General features: G+C 36.5%; 1 protein-coding gene across 1 annotated transcript in view; it reads right to left on the reverse strand.

Annotated features, from left to right (window-relative positions):
- Nucleotides 1-22,434, reverse strand: part of PKHD1L1 (PKHD1 like 1) — a 187,918-nt gene that overhangs the window by 54,205 nt on the left and 111,279 nt on the right. Inside the window, exons 48-55 of the mRNA XM_049772942.1 lie at nucleotides 21,509-21,645; nucleotides 18,312-19,341; nucleotides 15,969-16,160; nucleotides 9,397-9,548; nucleotides 3,551-3,710; nucleotides 2,627-2,798; nucleotides 520-608; nucleotides 22-167 (exon numbers count right to left, since the gene is read on the reverse strand). Coding sequence (XP_049628899.1) covers nucleotides 22-167; nucleotides 520-608; nucleotides 2,627-2,798; nucleotides 3,551-3,710; nucleotides 9,397-9,548; nucleotides 15,969-16,160; nucleotides 18,312-19,341; nucleotides 21,509-21,645 — 2,078 coding nt within the window. The remainder of the gene's footprint in view (nucleotides 1-21; nucleotides 168-519; nucleotides 609-2,626; nucleotides 2,799-3,550; nucleotides 3,711-9,396; nucleotides 9,549-15,968; nucleotides 16,161-18,311; nucleotides 19,342-21,508; nucleotides 21,646-22,434) is intronic.

A 22,434-nucleotide genomic window follows, 5' to 3' on the forward strand; every position in this document is an offset into this window, starting at 1 on the left:
TGACATGAACCTCACTCTTACCTGTATTGATATATAGGTAGCATTCAAAACGACTTTTCGGTAAGTTTCTGTATCTTCCACATTTCTTTTATCTTCTAGTTCTAGAACCCCCCAAATTATAAGCCTTTCCATTGGTGGAATATCTGTATCTGCAACGATCCATGTTCCTATATATAAAACAAGACTTTAGTGTAAAAAATAGAGCACAATCTATAGAACTATAATGTGTAGAAAAATATTAACAAGATTATCAAGGAGTACAAGTTTTAAAATGTGTGCTCCCTTTTTTATATAATGACTGATTCTTCTCTGATTTTTCCCAGAATGTGTATTTTTCTGAATATTTAGGTTTACTTCAAAACTCAGAAATCTGGGTGGAATATCTAGGAAGCAATAATGCAATCCATTTTCACATATGCTATTCGTCCAAGTGTGCTCCCTATGGAAGAAACGTTAAGTATTGTGGCATCTATCCTAATGTCATATAAACAAGCATCTAATTGATGTGCTTGGGTTTACCTTCAGGAATAATCACATTTGCTCCTGGATGTGGTAGAGTGTAATTATTTTCTGGAGATGATTGCCAGAAGGAATTATTTGACCATAAGCTGAATGGAAAAAAGAAATATTTTCATTAAGCATTATTTCTCTATATTTAATGATTTACTCTATAGGGTATAGCACTAAGTGAAAAGTTTTGGCTGACAAAATGCATGTGAAAAATTATTACAGTTTCACCAAAATAGACAAGATAGTATGTATTGTAAATAAAACTCAATACATATGAACTACTTACACAGTTTTCATCATTGGAAAAAAACTTCTTTTTCATCACAGTTTGAATGAATTTTTAGTTCTCAATAAATCCTGATTAAATTACTCTATTTTTCTGCTATGCAAATTATAAAATCCCTATATAACATTTCCCGTAATAAAAACATTAAAAGGAATGCGTCCTTTGCTTATTGAAAGACCTCTGCATATGATGCTGTATCATGGAGGCTGGGCCAAGAGATTATAGTGACATAAGTCTGTGAGAGGACATCAAAAATGTCTCTGAGAAAGATAGAGAAAAATAAAAAAAGGAGAGGGAGAGAGAGAAGAAAAATTTCTCTCATAAAGATAGGTAGGAAAGGGGGCAGGGAGGAGAGCTGTAGGGAAACTGGAGATATTGGTAGAAAGAAATGTGCAGTTTTGAAGGGTGTTGTACATTGTATGGCTGCAACTTAATCGTGAACAATTTTGTAACTGTGTATTTCATGCTGATTTAAAGAACTTATTTGTAAAAATAAGTATGTTAAACAAAATAAAAATAAAAATAACCCAACAAAAACCCCAAAATGTTTTTGGAGAAAGGACATGTCATGAGGTCAAGTCCCTGTCATGAGGTCAAGTCCCTAATTCTGGGTCAGGATAGCAGGTCTGTGTTCAGAATGAATGCAACATTAAATTGAAATAAATATGATGGAAAGACATTTTCTACTCTCTCGTTCTTGAACATATATAACCTCTTGTAATATTATAAAGTTGATATCCTGATTGAAAACTGTTCACAGAGGTTTATTTCCACCAAATGTCTTTCCACCATCATTATTTTAATAATTATTATATATCCAGAAGGGACACAAATATACATTAATTCAGGATCAAGTCATTAAGTGCCTTAATGACTATGATGTAGCAATTACTATAATACAAAGTATAAACTAATGTTTTACATAAAAATATGACATAGGGATAAATAAGTCCCAAAGACAAAGCAAGTATCATTAATTAAAAAGAATTAACTTTTTCTGGGGCTGGAGCAATAGCACAGTGGTAGGACATTTGCCTTGCATGTGGCTGACCCAGGACAAATCTGGGTTCAATCCTAGGCATCCCATATGGTCCCCCCAAGCCAGGAACAATTTCTGAGCACAGAGCCAGGAGTAACCCCTCAGCATCACCAAGTGCGACCCAAAAACCAAAAAAAAAATATTTTTTCAACTTTTTATTTTTTGTAATATAGGTAATTTGTGATTTGTGTGTTCAGGGCCTAGCACACGCAAAACAGATGGTTGAGCTAAAGGCTAACACTGGTTCCTCCAGATGAATTAATTTATACTTATAAGGTAAACTAGTTTAAATAATATTATTTTGTTGTAGGGCCAGGGTTGCTTCCCTATATGGGAGACAATGGTTCATTCCATGTCATCGCAATATAAATAAATAAGTAAAATTATCCTGATGTTTTTGTAGAGAAAGAAATACAACTTGCAAAAAAGAACCTGATCAATAAAGGAACTTAGTTTTGGATGTTTTTCTTGAGGTGCCATCAAGAAACTTTATGATCTCAGTTAATATATTTGTGGGCATGAGGCTTTAGCTTTCTCCTGTCTTTAATAGGGGGATAAGTGTAACACCCATGCACGTATTTTGCAGATCATCAGTAATAGTCACACACCATTTTGTTTTGCAACAATACTCATATTTTCATCAGAGTGATTACACAGTCAAGTGAAGGGTGGAATGTTTTATGACTACAAGGTATTGCACACTTGGAGAATAATATTTTCTCATTGAGGAGTGACTTTCAGAAAAGACTACATCAAGAGTATTGACAAGCAATAACAAACAAGATATATACTTATATGTGGCTGGTCGCGTCCTGGGAACTGGTTTGCTTGATGAGGGATGAACAGGAAAGCAATCTTGCAAAATGCAGCAGTAAGCCTGGAAATTAATCACAACATCCTTGACAGCAGGATCCAGGGTGCCAGAAATGGGTTGGTTCTGAGGAAGCTCATTTCGACCTGACACTGAAAAGTAGAATTGCAATAGTTCTTTAATGTAAAACACACACACACACACACACACACACACACACACACACACACACACCATAAAGACAACAATCATGGCAAGTTCAAATATTTTTCATACTCATTCAGTGTTATTCAAATGTCTGGAAGTTATAGAGAAATTCCAATAAGATAAATGCCTTGCTAACAAAACAGTCATAATATCTTGGCAAAAGCTTATATTTTAAAACTTGGGGCTAGAGCAATAGGAAAGTGGAAACAGGTGCATTGCAATCAGGCAACCCAGGTTAGATTTCCCAGTATCACATATGATCCTCAGATTAGGACCTGAGTTATTCCTGAATACAGACAGAGGAGAACCTCTGAAAACTTACCAGATGTGATCCAAACACTCCCCCAAATCCGTATTTTAAAACTTGATTAAAATGTACTTTTAAATATTTTTAATTTTCCAAAACAAACACAAAATATACAACAGCTTCCATTTTACTAATTTACTTTAGCTTTTGTGAACTAAAGATTAGACCAATGATAAGACAGTTGGTACAATTTCCAAACATAATTTATACATTTTGACTTTATTATAAGCTTTTTTAGCCTAGTTTAATCTATAATTCTTTCATCCAATAAATATTTATTAAAGTATTATACTCAGGTATAAGATAACATATTGGCCTATTAAATTGCCTTTCTACTCCTTTAGACAAAAGTTAAATACTCAGTCACTTTTTCCAAGAACTATGACATACCCAAATAATATAAAGTACTAGTGTTTGCCTCAAGGTGCCAGTCTCCATTCTTGCTTGTGTTCCAATCCAATGGATTTGCAGAGCCATTTCTCATATCAATAACATTAAACATATGAGGATTTTGAGTGAAGTTATGAGATATGATTACATAATCTTCTTCCTTTAAACATTTTTTTTAAAAAAGTGAAATATTTTAGATGTTAATATTCTCCACAATATACACTGGTTTTAAGGATATAAACTTTGCCTTTATTAGGTTTTAAACTTTGGCTTTATTTATATATTTTGCATTAAAAGTGGTTTGGCTTGACAGTAAGCTTAGGTAAGAACCAGGGGAGCTTGGGCATCTTCAGAAAAATAGGACCAAGGAATAGCACATTCTTGGGGTCTAAGGCTAACCAGATGGCCAAGGTGGCCAGGAATCACTAATGCAGCCCCCAGGCCTCATAGAACAGCTAAGGAGGCTGCTCCCGTGGTCCCCACAAATAGTCAACTCTGAATACTAGTTATCTACAGAGGTGAAGATGAGCCATGAGATCAGGAGAAGCCAAATAAGGAATTTCTACCATATCTAAAATGTTTATGTCTATATGAAAATACATAAATAAATATTCACAGAATATTAGATTTCAATAGACCTCTTTGGTAGGCATACAGGAAATCAAATGTCTGTTATTTTCTGTGCTTGTCCAATTTAGTAATAACAATAATAAAACCTTAAATTCTGCTGAGGTATATGGTATGCAACAAATGTGAGTTATTATCATCTTACTAATAATAGGATCAAGCTTAGTATTATGGAAATATGGCAGGAAGATTGTTTATTTCTGATTCTTCATCCAGATTTGCTTTTTATTTTTTAATATTTTTATTTTTAAAAAAGTTTATTTAAAGAAAATGCATCATATAGTTGACATAACTGATCATAATATATTTGTTTCAAGATGAGGGAAAGCAAAGTTAAAAATAGAAAACAGAAAAGCTAAAAAATAAAATGAAAGAGAAGAAAAAAGAAGAAAAAATTAAGTAGCAAGTATATTTGTAAAAATTACTGTATCTCCAATAAAGCCATTAATACAATAGCAGAAGGTTTAGCAAGCTCTTTTTTTTAAAGGGAGATAAAAATACAATATCAAAAGTGTGTGTTTGGCAGTTGATGTTGTTTGCATAGGCACAGAAAAATATGGAGGAAATAGAAAAGAAAAACTTTTGGCCTAAAAACAGGGTGACATAACCTATGAAGTATCCTGGCATAAGACCAACTACAGCTCCACATACTAAGTTGTCCAACCCCAAAATCTTTCTTTTTAGTACCAGTAAAAACTCTTCACATTTATGGTTGTTACTGTCAGATTTTTGTAGTTAGAGATCCTGGTTTCTGTACAAATCCTATGTTGATGTCATGGTGACACAGAGCATCTTCTGGTTTCATCTTACCATTAGGTGGCAATGCAGATAACCCTGCCCTGAAAGCAGGGTGTTATTAGAACCCATTCTGGAGTAAGTCAATGCCAGGTAGCAGTAGGACCTTCCTGGGTAGAAGTCTAATTTCTGGTGTTGGTGTAGAAAACTGTGGTTGTTTCCATATATGGAATCCAAGGTTCAGGGGTGAATGGTTAATGCCCAATCTTCTGATGCCTAAGTGAAGTCACTATGACAAGTGTTCAGGGTGTAAGGCCCCACTGCAGTATAAAAAATGTGGTGGAAAAGAGCCGGAGCGGTGGCGTAGCAGTAAGGCATTTGCCTTGCATGCATCTGATGTAGAAAGAACTGTGGTTTGATCCCCTAGCATCCCATATGATCATCCAAGTCAGGAGTGATTTCAGAGCGCATACCAGGAGTAACCCCTGAGTGTCACCAGTGTGGCCCAACATAAAAAAAAAAATGGGGGGGGAGGCCTTGGGCTACACTCAGTGTGCTCTGGGGCTATTCATGGTTCTGTGCTCAGAAGTAGCTCCTGGTAGGCACAGAGGACAATATGGGATTCTGGGAATTGAATCGAAGTCCATTGCATGCAAATCAAATGCCCTAACACTGTGCTATCGTTCCAGCACCTGCAATATAAAATTTATGTGTTCCTATCTCTATTAGATAAGAACTTGCTTGCACACATACAATTTCCCTCATTTTAATGTGCCTATGCAAAAAGGAACAATGCCACAGGTACTATTAGTGCATATGGGGCAAAGATAACAAGTCCAACGAGCCCTATAACCTGGCTCTAACATGAACTCAAGACACTAAATAAACGTATCTACTAGAATTCCCTACTAAGCAGATCTCCCAAAAGAAGGGGAATTGCCACTACATAAGAAGATAGACAATAAGGGTTATACTTATTAAGGAAATACCTCTAAAGAAATAGTCAAAGGAGATATGTATGTCCCCTCTAAGTCTTTTGAAATAATTGGAGGGATGTTAAAATCTGGCACACAGATTCAGACTGTGATTTGGTCCTGTGGAGTCTAAAAAATGGCTCCCAGTAGTTACATATCAGAATATGTCCTCGAGCCAGGGGCTTCTCAGAAACCAAATCTGGTAGTGAGGAACAGACCACAGAGAAGGAAGATGGAGGAAAAGGGGCCTCTGAGAGCAAATCAGCAGCAGAGGCAGTGGCAGTTTCTTCTCAAGCTGATAAAGTCTTTTTACTTTGGAAGCTGGTTGGCAGTTTATTGGTGTTGGGGAGAGAAGAATGTTCTGCTTCGTGAGGAGTTAAGAACAGAGAATAAAAAGGGTTAAATGGGGGGAATAACAGATGGGGGTTGAGAGTGAAGGTTTAGAAAAGAACTTATAAGGTAGTAAGCAAATGAGGGGAGACATAAGGGGTTATTATATAACAGGGAGAAGGGCAATATACACAGACAGACAATGTGTATATTACAGACAGACATTAGGCATACATTGAGATGGCCAACACATATACTCATACACACACAAAGACAAACACTGAGGATCGAGCCATGGGTTACAGTTGAAAAGATGAAACAGGTGAAATGGGACAGAACACTTAAAAATTATAAAGCTGGCAAATCAGATGGAGAGGTTTTCCATTATCTAGGCCAATCCTGATTGGTGAGGGTAAACTTTACTGAAGAAAAGCTTCATAGGTTAGACTGTGTATAGAGCATTCTTAAAAAAATTCATAATTTCCAAGTCTAAAAAATAAGTAATATGGTAATGAACACTGTAAGAGGAGTCTATACCATGAAGTATTGTCTAGCTAACAGTGGTTGGCAACCTTTTTTTTCAACTGAGCCAAATCTCGCCCAAACCATGATTGAAATTTATTTTGAGAGCCACACAGGGTGAGCACTGACAGAGGCTAGGAGCAGAGTCCTGACTCATGGAACGGCCGCCCGGCACACAGAAGATCCAAATTAAAAGTGTAAAGAACCACATGTGGCTCGTGAGCCGCAGGTTGCCAACCACTGGTAGCAGGTCTTGAGCATCCAGTTTCTTTCCTAATAGCATCTAAAATCATGAACATTATTGTATAATGGTAAACTTCCTACAATTGAAAACAAATTACAATAACATATTCAATGAATGAGTTCTGTAACAGGGGTTTATGGCATGTAGTTGTATTTTATATTGCTATCCGTGGACATAAACATTAGATTATATTATCAGGCATAATAAAGTAGAAAATAAATAGATTATAATTTTTATCATGACTATCATAATTATCTCTTCTTTTGAGTCTGATATCCACTGACACTTAAAGAAACTATTGACAGAAAGGACTGTTGTGCCATTATATGTGTAGGGCTGTTGTTTTTACAATTGGGTATTTGATTTGTGTAATTGCTCTTTGGGTAGCTTATTTAGGGGCAGTTTGGTTCTCGCAAATATTGCAGTTCTTTTTTTTATCTAAGGATGTTTTTAACCCTCCCATGTAAATGAGAGTTTTGCTGGGTAGTGAACTCTAGATTAAAAGTCTCTTTAATTCAGTAGTTTGAATGTCATTCCACTCTTTTCTTGCCTGAATTGTTTCAAATGGAAGATCTGGTTTTTTTCTTATGTTGTTTTCTTTATACTTGAGGTTTTTTTTATCCTCCAATCTTTAAAAAGTTGATCTCTTTGTTTTTGCCATTTGGATTACGAAATGTCTTGGTGTTGTTCTGCTATGGTCTATTTTGTTTGGCACTTGTTTGCCTTTTGGATTTGTAGAAAAACCTCTTTGCTGAGGGTAGGGAAGTTCTCTGCTATTATCTCCCTCACTACTTGTCCTTCCCCTTTCCTGTTTTCTTCCCCTTTTGGAATTTCTATAATTCTAAGATTATTTCTATCTATGTTCATTAATTACCTTACATTTTCTTCCAGGGTTTTGTTTCTCCTATCTTTTTTATTTCTTTATTTCTGCTGGCTTATCATTTGTCTTCAAGTTCTTTTATGCGATTCTCCACCTGAGTAATTCTACTATTATAACTTGCTAACATGCTTTTTAGTTCCTTCAGTTGCATTTGTATGAATTCTCTCATCTTGTAAAAGAGTTCTTCTTTAAGCTGGTTGAATTGTTCATCTATAGATTTCTTAATTTCAAAGGCTAGTGACTCCTTGATTTCCATTGTTATACCATTAAGTTTTGATTTTAGGTACTCATCTATAAGATTCAGGCATTTAGGGATTTGGATATTTGCCAAGATTTCTCTCTGTATCTCCCATAGTAGATGCCTTCTTTAGCTTCCCCCTTGATCTTTGCATAAATGGTTTGTAATGCTGAATTCTTAGGATGTTAAAAGAAGTGCTAGATTCAATCTTCCAGGAAGTTTATGTTATAAATTGGAAAGACAGCGCAGTTTGGGAAAATGAGGGCAGATGGGAAAAAAGGAAGGATGCTGGGAAAGACCCAAAATGACAGCCCCGTATACATTTAGTGGAAGGGTTTAAGGCATGAGGTTTCCTATTCCTTCCTCGACACCAAATTGGCTGGCCCCAAAGAGCAGATGATCATTGATGGCACTGGAACACAACAGGAAGCTGAGGGAAGGTTGGTAAGGAGGCCCGGATAGAGCTTAGTGGAGGGGACTAGGAATGGGAGCCTCCCTGCTCTTGTCCAGACACTGCCCAACTATTCCCAGTGAATAAAGATTTAGCAATGGTGTTAGGACCTGGAAGGATGCTGGAAAATACTCAAAATGACAACCTCACCTACGTTTGGTGGAAGGGATTAAGGAAGCTGAGGGAAGGCTGGGAAGGAGGCCTCATCTGAATTTGGTGGAGGGGACTGGAACGTTATTTATTTATTTGTTTATTTATTTATTGGTTTTGGGTCACACCTAATGACACTCTGGGGTTACTTCTTGCTTTCCACTCAAAAATCTTTCCTGGCTTGGGGGACCATATGAGACACATGGGGATTGAACTACGGTCTGTCCTAGAATAGCACATGCAAGGCATATGGCCTACCACTTGTGGAACCACTCTGGTCCCTATTTATTTATTTTTAATTTTATTGAGATCATTGTGAATTGCAAATCTTTCACTGTTGTATTTCAGGCACATATTGAAAGTGAATTAGGGCCATTCTCACCACCAGTGTTGACCTCCCTCCACCATAGTTCTCAGCATGCATTCCATACCTCCACCCTTAGCCCCCTGGACTACTAGTGTAAAATATCCATTTTGTGTTTAGCTTGAGTCTATTGTTATTGACTATGGTTTGGGTATTTAGATCTTGTTTTTGCTTTGGGATTGCTTCTCTGATTTGGAGTAGGTCTCGATAGAGGGCATGTTTCCCCCCGAACTTCCCACGAGTCAATAATGTGAGTAAGGACAATTTGGGTTTAATCATTGGTCTCTGTAATTTTAAGAGTGTAGGTTGAGTAAAATGCAACTTTGTTTACCTTAAATCCATAAAATGTAGATGTATATGATATATTGGTTATATGTTCAACATCTTTAAAGTACCAATTAATGTGCTTGGCATTTGGAATCAAAGCCATCCATCCCGACATGTGTGTTAGCCGTTTCTTCTGAAAGGGAATAATGCTTGTGCCTGGAGAAAAACAATACACCAAGAAATAATAGTCATTTCTACTTGTGTGAAATTGCTGACCAAGTGTAAATGCAAAATATGTCTTCTATGGAAGCATCCTAAGAGGCGTTGGGTTAGTACCTCATTGCTCATGTTCTAAAAGACTTAATTGAAGGGTTCAGAGTTTTATATCATACTTAACTGTAACTTACGATGTTTTTTCACTTGGAATTTTGAATTGATATGGAGCCTTTAGGGAAAGACAAGTAAAAGAAGTGGATTATTACCACCAGAGGAAAAAGTGCTTGTTATTATTTAAGCAAAGTGGCTAGAAGTTACATTTCTTTTCTGACAGCCCCACACCCTTGGTCTGTTTCTGCTGCTGCTTTGCAGAACTTCCTGGTATAGCTGCCCTGGAGGCCCCCCACCCCCGGGGCTTAGGAAATGAGTAAAAAAATCAAGAAAAAAAGTTAGCACAAATTGTGCTACCTAACAGAATACCTGAGGAGGTTTGCTAAACTGTGTTGCCAGCCTTGTTCCTGCTGACCTTTCAAGCATGAGTTAAGAGCTAGGTTTAATTTTATGTTTAGTAAAAACATTGGGTAATTGTAAATGTTTTAATGGTAAATGCCTTCATGTTACACATTTCTTTCGGCAGGCCCAGCCCCCTGCCTCTTTGGTATATAAGCTCTGTGAACTTTGCAATAAACGACTCTTGATCAGATTCTTGACTTGAGTCCTGTCTGTCCCCCTCCCCAATTCTTTTACAGGTTAAGTTCTCTTCGTGACCCACGAATAACTGGCAACCCCCGTCCCTACGGGCAGGTTTGGGTGGTCGCACTTTTCTATGTTTTTAAGACTTTAATTCATTAGAATTATTGATTTGCAGTGTATTAAATAATATGTTCTGATTCTTTGTGGGGTTTGTGAGTTCTCTCAATATTTAATAAATAATTTAAAAAATAAATGCTAATGAAATGTTCCATATTGAAGTGCTAAGGAAATATGTAAAAGATCACTCGGAAACACTGAGTATGCTACACAAATTTTATAAGTAAAAAACTTGGAACCTGAACTCTCTCTATGGAAATCTATTTCTTTTTTGGGGGGATGGTCACACCTGGCAGCACTCAAGGGTTACTCCTGGCTCTGTGCTTAGAATTTGCTCCTGGCAGGATCAGGGGACCATGTGGGACGCTGGGATTCGAACTGAGCTCCATCCTGAGTTGGCCGCATGCAAGGCAAATGCCTTACCACAGTGCTATCACTCCGGCCTTACCTATTTTATTTAACGATGTCTTGACTATGAGAGACTGCTGGAAAACTTCAGTTGAATGTGTTAAAAGATACATTATAATATTTATAAAATATATGTATTAATTGTTCATATTCTATTTTCTTTTGCTTTCTTCTCTTTTCATTGCTTATGGGATTTTATGTTACATTGGAAATCTCTTTACAATTTTATAAGAATGTTGAAGTGTTATATATGAAAACATTTCCGTAAGATTATTATCTTAATGGTCCTATCCTAATCAATTATTGTACCCATCCTAGGATGTGACCTGGTGATAGTATATTGGATTATTCCTTACTTGGTATTCTGCTTTCACCCTAGGGTGGTATCCGATTCTTGTCTATAAAAGCAAGGGTCTGAGGAAGGCTAGAGGATTCTTCAGCTTTATCCACTGAATAAAGCTGATATCTTCTGAAGCCTGACTGCCTGTGAGTTTTCTACACGCCGCTATCCTGAACCCTCAGATCTGCTGGTGGCAGATAAATGGTCCGAGCTGGAGGAGAAAGACCTCATCCTCCATCCCATCACCTTCCAGCCCCATCAAGGGCTGATTTGCAACACTGAAGTAAAATTATGAAACAAATAGTATCATTAAGAGTGTTTCATACTAAATTGCCATTAAAAATCACTTATTTTTTTTACATAAGAATGTATTATGTGTAAAATGCTCTGATGCAGATAAATGAACAGTTATACTAAATTTTTCCCACTGATATGTTATATTTATTGAGCTTTTGGTTTTGTTTTGTTTTTGGTTGTTTTGGCGGGGTTGGGCCACAACCAGGGGTACTCAGGGGTTACGCCTGGTTCTGCACTCAGAAATCGCTCCTGGCAGACTTGGGGACCATATGGAATATCGGGGCTCGAACCCAACTTGTGCTATTGCTTCCACCCTGAGCTTTTGATTTTAATAGCATACATCGATAGTCAAAACAAGTAGATTTTTAAGTTATTAATAGCAAAATATTGTATTTGAGTTTAATGGAAATATAATAAAAATGGACAAATTTTCTTTGTTATAGAATTTTAGTCACATTTTTACCACATACAAAAGCAAAGTACTTCTATTCTAAATTACTGTCTGAGTACTATAGTTAATTCCATCTAACTCCATAAGTACTATGTCTTTGCAATTTGCAGTATCTTTTGATTTTGTGAGTTACAGAATGATAAGTCTATATGCTATCAAGATTTCTGTAGGCCAATTATTAAATAAATGCCTTGATTCTTAAAGGGAGTAGGTCAAAGCATACAAAAAGACTTCAGGATCTGGAGAGATATATATCGCAATAGGGTGAGGTCTGGATTTAATTCCTGAGAGCAACTTCCAAACACTGAGTCCCTGAGTGCATAGAGTATAACTATTCCCCCTCCCAAACTACAACAAAAACAGATTTCACAAGAAGTATATAGTTTCCAAAGTTCTCAAGGACTACAATTCTTAAATTAAAAATCAAAAACACAAACAAACTTCTCCCTAAAAATCATCCTCACTGGCCAGAGAGATAGTATAGAGTACTTGCTTTGTAAGTAGCGAGCTCTGGTTTAATCCCTGGCAACCTATATGATCTTTTGAGCACCTCGAAGAGGGAACCCTGAGTGCAGTGTCTGCAGTAAGCCCCAAGTACTGCCAAGTGTGGGCTCAAAACTGAAAAAAATATTATCTTCACTGAAAAGAACACACACACACACACACACACACAAATCAGAAATTAAAATGCAACAGCACTAAAAACTAAATAAAGCTACAGACATTTTTATATTATTGTACATTTAAAATAATTTACTTAGGAAGGTCACACAACTCTGAGTTCTCTGAAAAATTGCTTTAAACCTTGTTGTCTTCACTTTTGTATTTCTCAGCTCACTCACAGCTATCCATAAAAATATTTGGAAATATAATTAGAAATGATGTCTTAAGTAGCCAACCATCAGTGGCACAGAACTAGAAAACTATAAAATATTATCTCATGGACTAGACATTAAAAATATATTTGTTTTGGGGCATAAGTGATAGTACAATAAATATGGCTTGCATATGGCTTGCCTGGGTTCAGTCCCCCAAATTCCATATGATTCCCCATGCTTCACCAGGAGTGACCCTTAAACATAAAGTCAGCAATAAATCCTGAACATTGCCAGGTGTGACCCCCCAAACAAAACAAAACCAACAAATTCATTTACATTTTATATTTTGGTTCTTTCTTGTTTTGGTTAATTTTTAATGAATAAAAATAGATTCACAGGTACTTTTCTTAAAAATATTATCTATTTTACCATTGATCTAAAAATTTAAATAAAATTGCTTTTCTGAAGAGCAGAAAAATATAATGGCTTCTGGGTTTATGATATTAAGCCACTGAGATTTAGATTCAGATAGTAGCTACATGACCTTTTAATTCATTCTAGGAAAATAAGCTTAGGAAGTATATTTAAAATGAAACCTAAGAAATAATATTCTCACAATAAATATTGGTAAAACTAACTGCACACTTACTGCATTCTCCTTGTATTTGAACAACAGGGGGAAAAGAGGGGAAAAAGAAGATGAAGTGAAGTACTTAGTCTCAATACTCTTCCCATAGGGAAATATAGAATTTTCTATTTTTCCTGCATCACTTAACTGAAGGATATAACTTCAGACAAGCAGCCACATTCTCTCTCTGCCAGTGGATTCACAATACCAATTCTTTCAACACATATCTTCATTCCTAGAGTGGTAACAGAATCTCATTCTATCCCTTTGAAGCCCAATAGCACTGTGTGCCATATGGTCTCTAAATACTGGAGATGTCAATGCGAAGATGCAGTGCCAATGGGTCCCCAAACATGGTGAAAAGAATGATATCAAAGGAGAAGAAGGTAGAGTTTAACCATTAGGAAAAAAGTAGCTTGGATTAGTCCAATAGTTTCTAGTAGGTAGAGAGGCTACTTACCAGAGGAATAGTCAGTGTTCTGACCTACAGAATCCAGTAGGAGCTGATCATGGATCATTTTCCAAAAAAAGATGTAGGTGGGTAGCTCATTAAGGTGGCCAACTGTAAGATGAGACTAGCTAACAATTCTAAACAAAGGTGTCCCTTAATTTCCTCCTTCCCCAAACCTCTTCCTTTGATATGCAAAAGCCCACTGGATAGTACTTTTGTCTTACTTCACTTCCCCCCTGCTGGTACTGGGAATTTGTTTGAATAAAGAAAGCAGGTCTGGCTTGAAGCTGAGGCAGAGAGGCCATGAGGTGAAAGCAGACTGACTCCAATGACTCTCTCCTAACTGGATTGGTTTAGAATCTTTTGCCATTACCCTGCTTCTTCAGACCCAGCTGCTTAGGGTTTAAAAATACTGTGGCAGGGGTGATCTTACAACATGTGGATTTTTATTTTGCTGCCATGGAATAAAGAGGAATAAAATCACAAAGGCCTTGAAGGACATTATAATTTGTTGTTTCTTGTTTCCAGATCCAAGCAATTTTAAGATTGAGATTACTTCCACTGAGGATGAAGAGCCACATCATAAATTATTTATCATTTCTAAATACTAAAGAGTATAAAAATACTTTTCCTTCGCGTGAAGGAATAGAAGTTTCCATACCTCCCAAGTATATTAGTATATTCCAGCTCAGAATTGATACAAACATGCTAAATACCACCATGATGGCAGACTCTACTGGCCAGAATGGGAGCTCATGAAGAACAGATAGATGATAAAATGAATCTTTGCCCAGTCTCACAGAGTCCACTGGGTTAACTGGTCTATCTTATGATCCCTTTCATAGTTCTATCTTATAGAGATGTTAAAATTCTTACAAGAAATATTTTAATAATGAGATTTGATAAAATAGCAGGTAACAACAATATTTCAATATGTCCTGATGAATTAGAAACAATTTTGGCACCTAGGGTGTGACTGATATAATGCATGCTACAAATTCTCAATATTTCTTTAGCTTATGTCAAAATGAATAATTTTAGTTTCAACCTGTAAGTTTTTATCTTATAAATATCACTAAAATTAGAAACTTAGAACTCATAGTAGTGTTTATAAGTCATTATTTGGTTGAAAAAGTGGTTACTGTTGCTACAAAATTATGAGACAATGGATTCTATTGATAAAATATCTATAGCTAAGTTTTTTAATTTTGTTTCTGTTGGATCCTGATCACAAGTTTACCTGTACTCATAAAGGAGTTCCAAAAACTTAGATGTATGCAGGAAATGTTGATGACTATATTTTATAGAATTGTTCAAGTTTTGACTCATCAATAAGTTTGTAAAATTTACATAGGACATTTGTGAGAACAGATTAAATACTGCTAGATATTTTTAAAAAATAACTCTTAGAAAGGTGAAGAATTAATTGATGGAATAATAAAAGACACACATATAGTCTAAGTTGCCGGTCAGATCTGAGAACAGATACACTTAGTAACTAGTAAATTGCTAGTAGTTAAATATGGAGCATAAAAATGTAGTAACTGAAAGAATTGCTACAGAGGTTTCCTAATTAATGGAGTAAGGGAAAATGTGGAAAATGTTCTAAGAACTATACCTTCCCACCCTTTTACTAACTAAAAACAACAAACAAAAATAATCACAGTCCTTTGAGACGAAGATAAAAAATTCAGTTTTGTAATCAAGGTTCCAAGAGAATTCTGACCACATCGACCCTGTTTGTCTCATTGGAGCAGTTGAATCATGAATAATAACAATAAATCAATGGAATCTAATCAGGAAGTGACATCAGAGACACATGTTTTACTGAAACAAATCAGTAAATTAGCTACTGCTGGCTTTAGGGGTGTAGCCACTAACCTAGTGAATATTCCACATCTCATTTCAATCAGTGAAGATAATCAAAATCATTTGCCATCAATGGCAGGGAACATGATATATTTTCACAGATTTACTACAAGGGTTTTCCAATTCTTTTGCTCTATTGTCTGTCTGTGATATTATCTGGGGATATCTTACTCATCTAAATATCATTGTGGCTCAAGCATTTGTGTAAATCTGGAGTGTTATAAATTTCATCTCAGCTTCTGATAAAAATATTATTTTTCCATGTTATAGATAGCATATAGCCACTCAAGACAATGATAACAAAAACTGAGAAAAACAATGAAATTAGTGGTTTACAGTGACACTTACCAAAAGAATCTGAAAGAACAACATCCTTTTCAAGCAGAGATACTGGAGAAGGCTTGTTGAATGCTAAACGGTGGAAACTAACTGAAGCATCACAGACAGACCCAGGGAACCCAAAGCTCCATTCGGCCTCTGGAGTACAGTGAGAAGGATCCAACAAGGAACTGTATGGAATGACAGTATGTCCTTTGCGACCTAAGAAATGGACACAATGGGGTCAAAGAGATAATACAGTAGTTTGGGCATCTGCCTTGCATGCAGACAACTGGAGTTCATTCCTCAGTATCCCATATGGTCACCAAGAGCCCAACAAGAGTGATTCCTGAATACAGAGTCAAGCACTGCCAGCTATGGTTTAATGACAACAACAACAACAAAAACATCAAAAACGAACACAGCAGCATGTTTCCTAGTTCACTTTAGAAAATGAAGTAGAACAAAGCAGAATTGTTCATAATGCAAATATTGTCTTGCTAGAGTACCACACATGAAATCTAAATCTTGGTGAAATTTTGTTTGCGTGTAGGTGGTGGATTTCACAAAAGTACTTTGCAGTTGACTCTGGCTCAATTTTGGAAGCAACTTATTTTGGAGGTAACTGAAAGAGGAACACTAGAGACACAAGTAGATACAAAAGACTTGTACTTTGCTCAAGAGCACATGGAAAAGTTAAACTATGGGCAGTCTGACCATAGAGTCTATGCTGTGATCAACAGACTGTAACCAAAATCATGTCATATTTCTTCGAAAAATATCCTTGTCACCACCTTGCTCCCTTGCTGGAAGCATCCCACTATCATATAGATAGGATTAACACCTGAGAATTGATGAATGTGACCCCCAAACAAATAAAACAAAAAATAAAAAGACTACACAGACTTTTTGTTTTGTTTTGTTTTGGTTTTTGGGTCACACTTGGCAGCACTCAGGAGTTATTATTCCTGGTTCTGATCTCAGAAGTCACTCCTGGCAGGCTCGAGGGACCATATGGCATGCTGGGATTCAAACCATCATCTGTTCGAATCAGCTGCGTGGAAGACAAACTACCCTACCCTATATAGACTTTTTTATATATATATATATATATATATATATATATATATATATATATGTATATATACATATATATATACATATGTGTATGTAAATAGAGTAGAATCACCCATTTTTCTTCCTGTTAAAAGTCACAAGTAGAAAAGGAGGCTATCTATGTCCATAGTTGATACATACTATCTCATTATAGACAGATTTATTCTTTCTCCTCTCAAAGAGACTTTCAAAAGCAAATTGAGAGCATCTGTTGGGTTTAACTTGTCAACTGTCTTTCTCTTAAAGTATTAGGTATAACGTACACTCATAACCTTGTTGTCTTTTTAGGCAAGTTTTACATGAAAATTTGGAGTCATACAAAGTTCTAAAATCTAAGTGTATTAAATTCATTGACATCAAACTTGAAATAATACATATCTTCAAAATATATGGAACTTTCTGGGAATAATTAAAAATTTAGAGTGAGGGGCCAGTGAGATAGCATGGAGGCAGGGCATTTGCCTTGCATGCAGAAGAATGGTGGTTGGAATCCCGTCATCCCATATGATCCCCTGAGCCTGCCAGGAGTGATTTCTGAGCATAGAGCCAGGAGTAACCCCTGAGCACTGCCGTGTGTGACCCCTGCAAAAAATTTAGAGTAAGGATTAGAAAGAAAAAGGTTAACTGCAAAACTAATTTCTTCTCTTTTAAATATTTTAGCAGGATGTGTTAAATCTGTCCACATAAGAAATACACCTGGAATTTATAAGGTTACATGAGCATGACTGGCTGAGGAATTTAGATAGCCAAGTTGTTTATTAGTGAAAAATGGGCATAGAATGGAGAAGTCCTACAATGAAAAAGTCTTCCTTTTGTGACCAATGTAACCATTGATATTGCTTAAAATCTGTGGTTAATACTTAACCAAAGTGCAAGGAAATAATTCAAAGTTCAAGGAAATAATTTCTCATCTTGATCTAGTGATACCTTAGATCCTTAAATCATTGGTGAAGTATGATTCTGGATAAGATCTGGGACTCACATGATTTTGGTTTGATAATTCAACTCTCAGTGCTAATACAAACTTATTTCTTAAACCTCTGATCTGAAATTCAAAGAGGGACCCAGAGCGATAGTATAGTAGGTAGAGTGTTTTGCTTTGCACACACCAACCGGGTTCCATCCCTGGCATCCCACATGGCCCTCTGAGCCTACCAGGAATAATTCCTGAGTACAGAGCCAGGAATGATTCCTGAGCACTGCCAGATGTGGCACCAAAACAAAACAAAACAAAACAAAACTGAAAGAAAACATTACCTGTAAGTGAGCCATCAATATCAATGAGTACCGCTTCATGTTCCCAGCGGAAACCGGCCTTGTTGGATACATTAAAATACTGAATGTCAACAAATTTTGCACTCCATCCTCCACATCTCTCATTACAAACTCCCGTGATAGATGTCACTCCCAAAGCTACACAGTTGGGACGGTCAAAGTTCATAAAGTGCACGGAGGATACAGTCAAGCCTTCACTAAATGGGAGAACCAGACCTTTCAGAGTACAAAATGTAGGCTCTATTTCCAGCTCATCAAGATGACCAACGATTTTGGCATTTTTAATCATTGCACCATTGGTTTCACCCCATCCTCCAACATACGGAGCCAGGATCCTTTTGGTCTCGATGCCAGCCTCGTAATTATTTACCATCACAAAGTTATGGAATTGAAGGGAACCTCCATTGACCCATTCAGCTCCTTTTTTACAATTCCAAGTAGTGAGTGAGTTGAATACTGCAGGGACTGGGACTGTGGATGTACAAGATCCTGTCTGCATGGGGAAATATTCCTCAAATATCCATAATCCAAACCAGCCTTGAGAGTGAACAGTGTTGTTAAAAAATTCTCCAAGAGGAACTCTTTTTTGGCAAATGTTTCGGTCAAATGATGGTCCATCAGGGTGATTATTCATTCTATACCAAAAGCCAAAGTGAGTGCCTCCAGCAACTGCATTATGCCTTATGGTATTGTTTGGGTTGGTGACCCAAAATGCGGCGGGGGTCACATCGTCGTTCAAAAGACTTGTACTTTGCTGGACAAATATTGCCAAGTTATATTGAAGGATATTGCCATGTTCAATACCATCTTCTATAAAAAATGCTCCTCCCTTGATGTCATAGATAATATTTCTCTCAACTAGAAGGTGATGTGTGTTATGAATAGTAATGGCTCTGTTATAGGTTCGGTGAATTGCACAGCCCTTCACGTAAGATTTAAACTGTAAATCTCCAAGCAGATGCCAGTGTATTGGATACCGTCCCAACCGGAAAGCCTGGCCAGCATGGGATATCTGTCAAGGCAAACATCACAGATATTTAGCCTGATAGCACATCATTTAAGACTCTTACCTTGCATATGCTAATCTTTGATCCCTAGCATCCTGTATATTCACCTGAACATCATGAGGGGTAATTCCTGAGTGTAGAGCCAGGAGTAACCCCTGAGCATCACTGGGTGTGGCCACAAAACAAAACAAACAAAAAAACCCACAACTATTTTGAGAGATCTAAATTTATAGTTTTCCTAGTTTATATTTCCTTGTTCAATACTCTAGCCTTTAGTCTCATATTATTATTGTGAATACATTTATTAAATTAATAAAAATTATAATATAAATGTATTATCATAAATAAATTTATAAATCATAAAATATTATGAAGAAATTGGGGCCAGAGCGATAGCACAGCTGTAGGGCATTTGCTTTGCATAAGGCTGACCCAGAACAAACCTCGGTTCAAGCCTTGGCGTCCCATATGGTCCTCTAAGCCAGGAGCGATTTCTGAGCACATAACCAGGAGTAACCCCTAAGTGTCACTGGGTGTGGCCCAAAAACCAAAAACAAACAAAAGAAAAGATTATGAAAAAATAAAAACATTTATTCATGTTTATCATTTGAATTTTTTAAACAAACTTATTTATTCACTCTCTATAAGAGCCTAAACTTGATATAAAAAGAATCAACAAAATTTTATTGTTGTTGTTGTAACCTGGTGATGCTCACAGGTTACTCCTGGCTCTGCACTCAATAATCACCCCTGGCTTGGGGGACCATATTGGACACCCGGGGATCGAACCACGTTCCATCCTAGGTTAGCTTGTGCAAGACAGACACCTTATGCCCTGTGCCACCTCTCTGGCCCCACAAAATGTTCTTTTACTTCTACTGTTTTACATATAAACTTTGTGCTTAGCAAAATAAATATCTTTAAAAACTTTTCATCCTTCACTTTTGATTCTTATGAAACAAATACATTCAAAATGTTTAATATGCATTGTCAGTTGCCTTTAGCATAATCTCCAAATAGTAAATTTGTATACTTGTCACTCCAAGCAGTATAAAGAAGCAAACTGGCCATTAATTTCTTTTTTTTTCCCATGTGCTTTGCATCAAATCCTGTGCCTCATTTATGCAAAGCATGTATATTATCACTGAACTTCATCCCCAGTCCTGAAATTCATGTCCTAGATAAAGATTTGAAGCTTATAAGAGTGAAAAGTTTGCTTATGTTCATAAACTCCCATTTAAAACTATGTTGGTTCAAATTTAGAGTTAGTATCTTGTTAATAACGAGCTTTCTTTCTTTGTCTCCTATTTTTTCCTGATTTTTAGGTGGGGGGAGCATACCATACCTAACAGTGCTCAGGGCTTACTCTTGGCTCCCTATGCCAAAGATCATTCCTGGCATTGTTGAAAGGATCATAACTAGTACTGGGAATGAAACCTGGTTAGCTGCCTTGCATGTACTATTATATGCAATAATGCACTTTCTATTGGTAAAAGACCTAAATGTAGACCTAAACATCTAATTTAGGGGGCTTGGCTACATATGCAACATGTGTCAGACACTTATACAGTTCCTGGTACCACATGGTTAATTAAACTGTGTGGGACAGCCAAGTAACCCGAGTAAGGCAAGGCAAAGCCTGAGTAGCCCTGTTTTCTTAAGTCCTTGTATTTAACCTCCTTCTGGTTAGCAGAGTATTGCTTTGGGGCACTCCAATCTCCTGAGCACTGCTTGGGAGGCCAAAAGGAAGAGAAAAATATATCAATTCAGAAGATAACCTGCATATGGGAATGTGATTTGTGTATGTGATATGCTTCTATGAAGTTTAGAAATAAAATATTAGGGCATCTACTTACTTTTATTCTTTACTTATAACACTAACTAGTAATATTTCATACTTATACTGATCCTGGGAACCTCTCAGACCATAGGACATGCATGTTTCATAAAGTCTCATGAAAATTAATGAAAGGCAGGCAGGCGTCAATTGTATAAATTCCCTACCTAAAACTTTGTTTCTGTTCTAGGTGTTTCCAGTTTAGCATTTAAGGATTTCATTCTGCTTTTTCTTATCTTGCTTGATAATAAATCATGTCTGGCACAGAGTAAGAACTCAAACACATTTATTGAATGGGAAGCCTTTGTCAGACTATTTATAATAATGGCTCTTACCTCCACATATTCTAATCTTCCAATCACCATGTTAGCTCCAGGTACTGGAGCATGAAACATTATGCAACCACCAAATTGATCACTTCCTAATTCTTCTCCAAACTTTCCTTGGAAACAAGTCTGTGTAGCAAATTCACCTTTAAAACATTTTTGACAACATCATAAAGAAACCCACATCAACATATTAAAATCATAAAAGACTTACTTCTCATATTCAAAAGTATATATATATATGTTTGTGCAATTATATAATTCTATTTTACTCACATAGCATTTACATCTCATCCAGAGACATAACTGTTTGTATTCATTATTTCCTCCTCTAGATTATAAGAACACTATTTAGTCCCATTTTCATTTACATTTTCTAAAGTACTTACCATAGTATTTTTCAGAGATACTATAATGAATATTTGGCTGAATGAATACCGATAAAGGCATTTTGTCTCATAATCTTTGAAGCTTCCTTTCCCCAAGATGTGGAGATGAACACAATATTGTGTTAATGTCTTATATAGGGCCAAAATAGAAGACTAAACATCAGGCCTACTGACATCTTTTCAGCAATATCACCTGGAAATCTGCCTTCTCCAAGAGAAGGAATGGTAAGTGCCTCTAGTTGTACCCAGAACCACTTACTATCTCAGCTCTGGCAGGTTCCAGTATCTTAGGAAAAACTGGACTACACAGCATGGTTTCTTAGATTTTTTTTTCCACTGACAATCCCCTTGTGCCTGAAAAAGGTAAGTTGGGCAAGTGCTTCCAGTAACACCTTGGATTCATTATTGATTTTGATTTAAATTTTGGTTGTTGCACATTCAAAACTCTTTTTCTTCAACAACTACTTTTTAACCCTTAGGGCCAGAGAGACAATATAGCAGGCAGAGCACTTGCCATGCATGTGCTAACCCAAGTTTGATCCTTGA

This window comes from Suncus etruscus, chromosome 5 (assembly GCF_024139225.1).
Source record: "Suncus etruscus isolate mSunEtr1 chromosome 5, mSunEtr1.pri.cur, whole genome shotgun sequence".
In the NCBI taxonomy this organism is placed as follows: Eukaryota; Metazoa; Chordata; class Mammalia; order Eulipotyphla; family Soricidae; genus Suncus; species Suncus etruscus.